The sequence below is a fragment of the Austrofundulus limnaeus genome, unplaced genomic scaffold, assembly GCF_001266775.1.
Source record: "Austrofundulus limnaeus strain Quisiro unplaced genomic scaffold, Austrofundulus_limnaeus-1.0 Scaffold819, whole genome shotgun sequence".
Taxonomy (NCBI): Eukaryota; Metazoa; Chordata; class Actinopteri; order Cyprinodontiformes; family Rivulidae; genus Austrofundulus; species Austrofundulus limnaeus.
This window is the reverse complement of record NW_013953221.1, coordinates 130,390-133,355: the sequence shown is the minus strand read 5'-3', so window position 1 is coordinate 133,355 and position 2,966 is coordinate 130,390. Positions and strand designations below refer to the sequence as shown.

The 2,966-nt window shown below is 39.8% G+C and overlaps 1 protein-coding gene across 1 annotated transcript in view; it reads left to right on the top strand.

The window, feature by feature from the left end:
- LOC106532720 (sphingosine-1-phosphate lyase 1) overlaps window positions 1–2,966 on the top strand; it is a gene marked incomplete at its 5' end in the record, with an annotated part of 15,112 nt that overhangs the window by 10,298 nt on the left and 1,848 nt on the right. Inside the window, 3 exon segments of the mRNA XM_014028838.1 lie at window positions 495–733; window positions 812–958; window positions 2,178–2,298. Of these exon segments, the coding sequence (XP_013884292.1) occupies window positions 495–733; window positions 812–958; window positions 2,178–2,298 (507 nt within the window).

The following is a 2,966-nucleotide window of genomic DNA, read 5'->3' as shown; positions in this document are numbered from 1 at the left end:
GTTTGACTAGTTTCACTTTCAGTTCCATAATTCAGATTTTTGTGTCACATCCTAGTCCTTGAGAAAGAATATGTAGAAAATGTTACATTTACATCACATCATGGATCAGTCAGCAGCAACATCTGATCAATATGTGATCCATGATGTCATCATGTAAATGTAACATTTTCTACATATTCTTTCTCAAGGACTAGGATGTGACACAAAAATTTGAATTATGGAACTGAAAGTGAAAGTAGTCTAACTGAATTTTTAATAAACCAAAATACAGTTTCAAAGCAAATTAATTAAACTTTAAATTCAGTTTCAATTTAGTGAAATTTATTTTCAAACCAATCATTCAGTTTCAAATTCTGCACGTTCAGATTCAGTCTGAGGATTTCAAATTCGCTTCCTGCTGGAACAAGATTGATCCCATAAAGGACCCACTTCTGTCAAGATTTTATATAGAAACAAAGACAAAACCCTGAAGTTTCTCGTTTCTTTCTCTCCAGTATGGCTACGCCCCCAAAGGGTCCTCTGTGATCCTCTACAAGGACATAAAGTACCGACAGTACCAGTACTTTGTAGCCCCGGACTGGCAGGGGGGGATCTACGCCTCGCCCTCCATCGCCGGCTCCAGGCCGGGGGGGATCATCGCCGCCTGCTGGGCCACKATGATGTACATGGGGGAGAACAGATACGTGGACGCCACCAGGAAGATCGTCGGCACCGCTCGCAGAATCAAGAACGAGTACGACTCAACGCGTTACCAGAGCCGAACTCCACGGGAGCCCGCGCTGACGCTCGAACTTTTTTTTTTTTTTTACAGAATCCGGAAGATCAAAGGGGTGTTTGTGTTCGGGGATCCGGAGGTGTCGGTGGTGGCCATCGGCTCGGATGATTTCGACATTTTCCGCCTCTCCAATGCAATGACTGCACAGGGCTGGAACCTGAACACGCTGCAGTTCCCATCCAGGTAGGTGGAGGTGGAAGGGGGCGGGCCTACGTTTGATTCATTTAATGCAGGGGAGTCACTGAGAGCAACATGAGCGTCTTTGTTATAATTAACTTCAACTGTTTGTTTAACTTTGACTAAACAGGAAATGTCTCGTTCCTGAGCCCCGCTAACAAACACTAACTGAGCTCTACCTGGTGTTTCCTGCATAGAAACGGAGTTTTAACACGTCCTCTAATAAACACTYACGAATACWACATGTTCGACTGACTATATGTAGAATAAGTAATACAGAAATACTTTTAAAGTAAAAGTAAGAGTTTTAATCACTGTTGAGTTGRAGTGAGTAGCTGCCATCTTGAATTATGAACTCTCCCACTTTCCAACAGGGAATTCCCACTGAAGGGGCGTTCCAGTTTAAATTTACAACTCGTAAGTGGGAAATTCCCAGTTCCCAGTACAACTAAAAGTACAAAATTAATAGACTAACAAACGTAGCCAGTGAAAATGCAGCAAAATTGAGATTTTACATGGCGGCTGTCGTCTGTGCAGCTCCACCTGGTGGTGGGAGGCCGTCATTCTGTGTGTAAAATAATCAACATGCATTATGGGAAATGTAGTTTATGGTCAGTGCTGGCTTGAAAGCAGCTTATTTTAAAGACATTAATACATCTTTGAAGCTTTTGCAGGCCATCAAAAAAAAAAAAAAAGAAGAAGAAGCTTTCGCAGGCCACATTTGGCCCACGGGCCTTGAGTTTGACACGTGATTTAAAGTGCATCTTAGAAACTTGGCATAAAACACGGTTTTACTCATTTTGTCACATAACTGGTAGATTTTCTTTTGAACTCGGCTCAAAATGAAACAGGAAGTGACATCAAAGGGAAATTATAAGAAAAGGAACTCTCTGGTCTTTGTTTATTGAAACAATATTGTTTCATCTCTGATKTTGACTCAAATAATGTAAAGAAACATCAAATTCTTCTCTAGTTAGTTATTGTAGCAACGTTCTGTTTACATGCAGACATTCCCCTTTGACATCACTTCCTGTTACTGAACATGTAAATATCTCAACAACTGTTCATCTCTGCAGCAMGAAATTATTTTTGCAACCAGTTATCAGTGTTATCTTTTAAAAAATGCAGTTATTTTTATTACAAAAAGTTGATGTCACAGGTACTTTAATGGAAACTTCTCACAGCTGCTTGATTTATTTATTTATTTTTATGTCTTCTTTTCCAGCATCCATCTTTGTTGCACAGTTTTGCACACCCAGCCGGGCGTCGCCGATCGATTTATTCACGACGTCAGAGAGCAGGTCAGGATCATCATGAAGAACCCCAAAGAGAAAACCACTGGAATGGTGAGTTCATCTGGACGAAGACCTCCGTGTTTTTTTAAAACTGTTTTAGGTAGTTAGGACGTCTGGAGGGTTCAGCGGGTTTTTTTTCATTGCTCGCTCCTGATCTGCACCAAACTTCATTCAACTTTTGTGTCTTTTTAGTTTCTTCTTCCTGTAGATTTTTATGGAGCTTTAAGGCGRGAGTCAGAAAGGAGTTTGGGGGTTTTATGTTAGACCGGCGGGGGTCCAGAGGGGGGATGGAGGTGTTTTTCTCCACGACTCTGCTCATTTTTCACTGAAACATCTGACGATCATTTAAATCAAAACGTGCTGTTAATTATTTATCATGACTCTGGTTTTACTCAGCCAATCAACACGATTTTAAAAAACAGTTTATAGTTCGAAGTCTGTACTTTTGACAATAATTAAAGCAGATTCTTAGAGAAAGCGTATCTTTGCTGCTAGAGTGATTTAAATCGATGTGTCCAGTGTTGTATAAAGTACCACAAAGTGATACTTGAGTGAAAGTACAAGTATCTTACCAAAAACTGACTTTGGTAAAAGTTAAAGTCTCCTTTAGGAATATTACTTGAGTAAAAGTACAAGTATCTTATAAAACTTACTTTGGTAAAAGTTAAAGTCTCCTTTAGGAATATTACTTGAGTAAAAGTCTTAAAGTATCTGATATT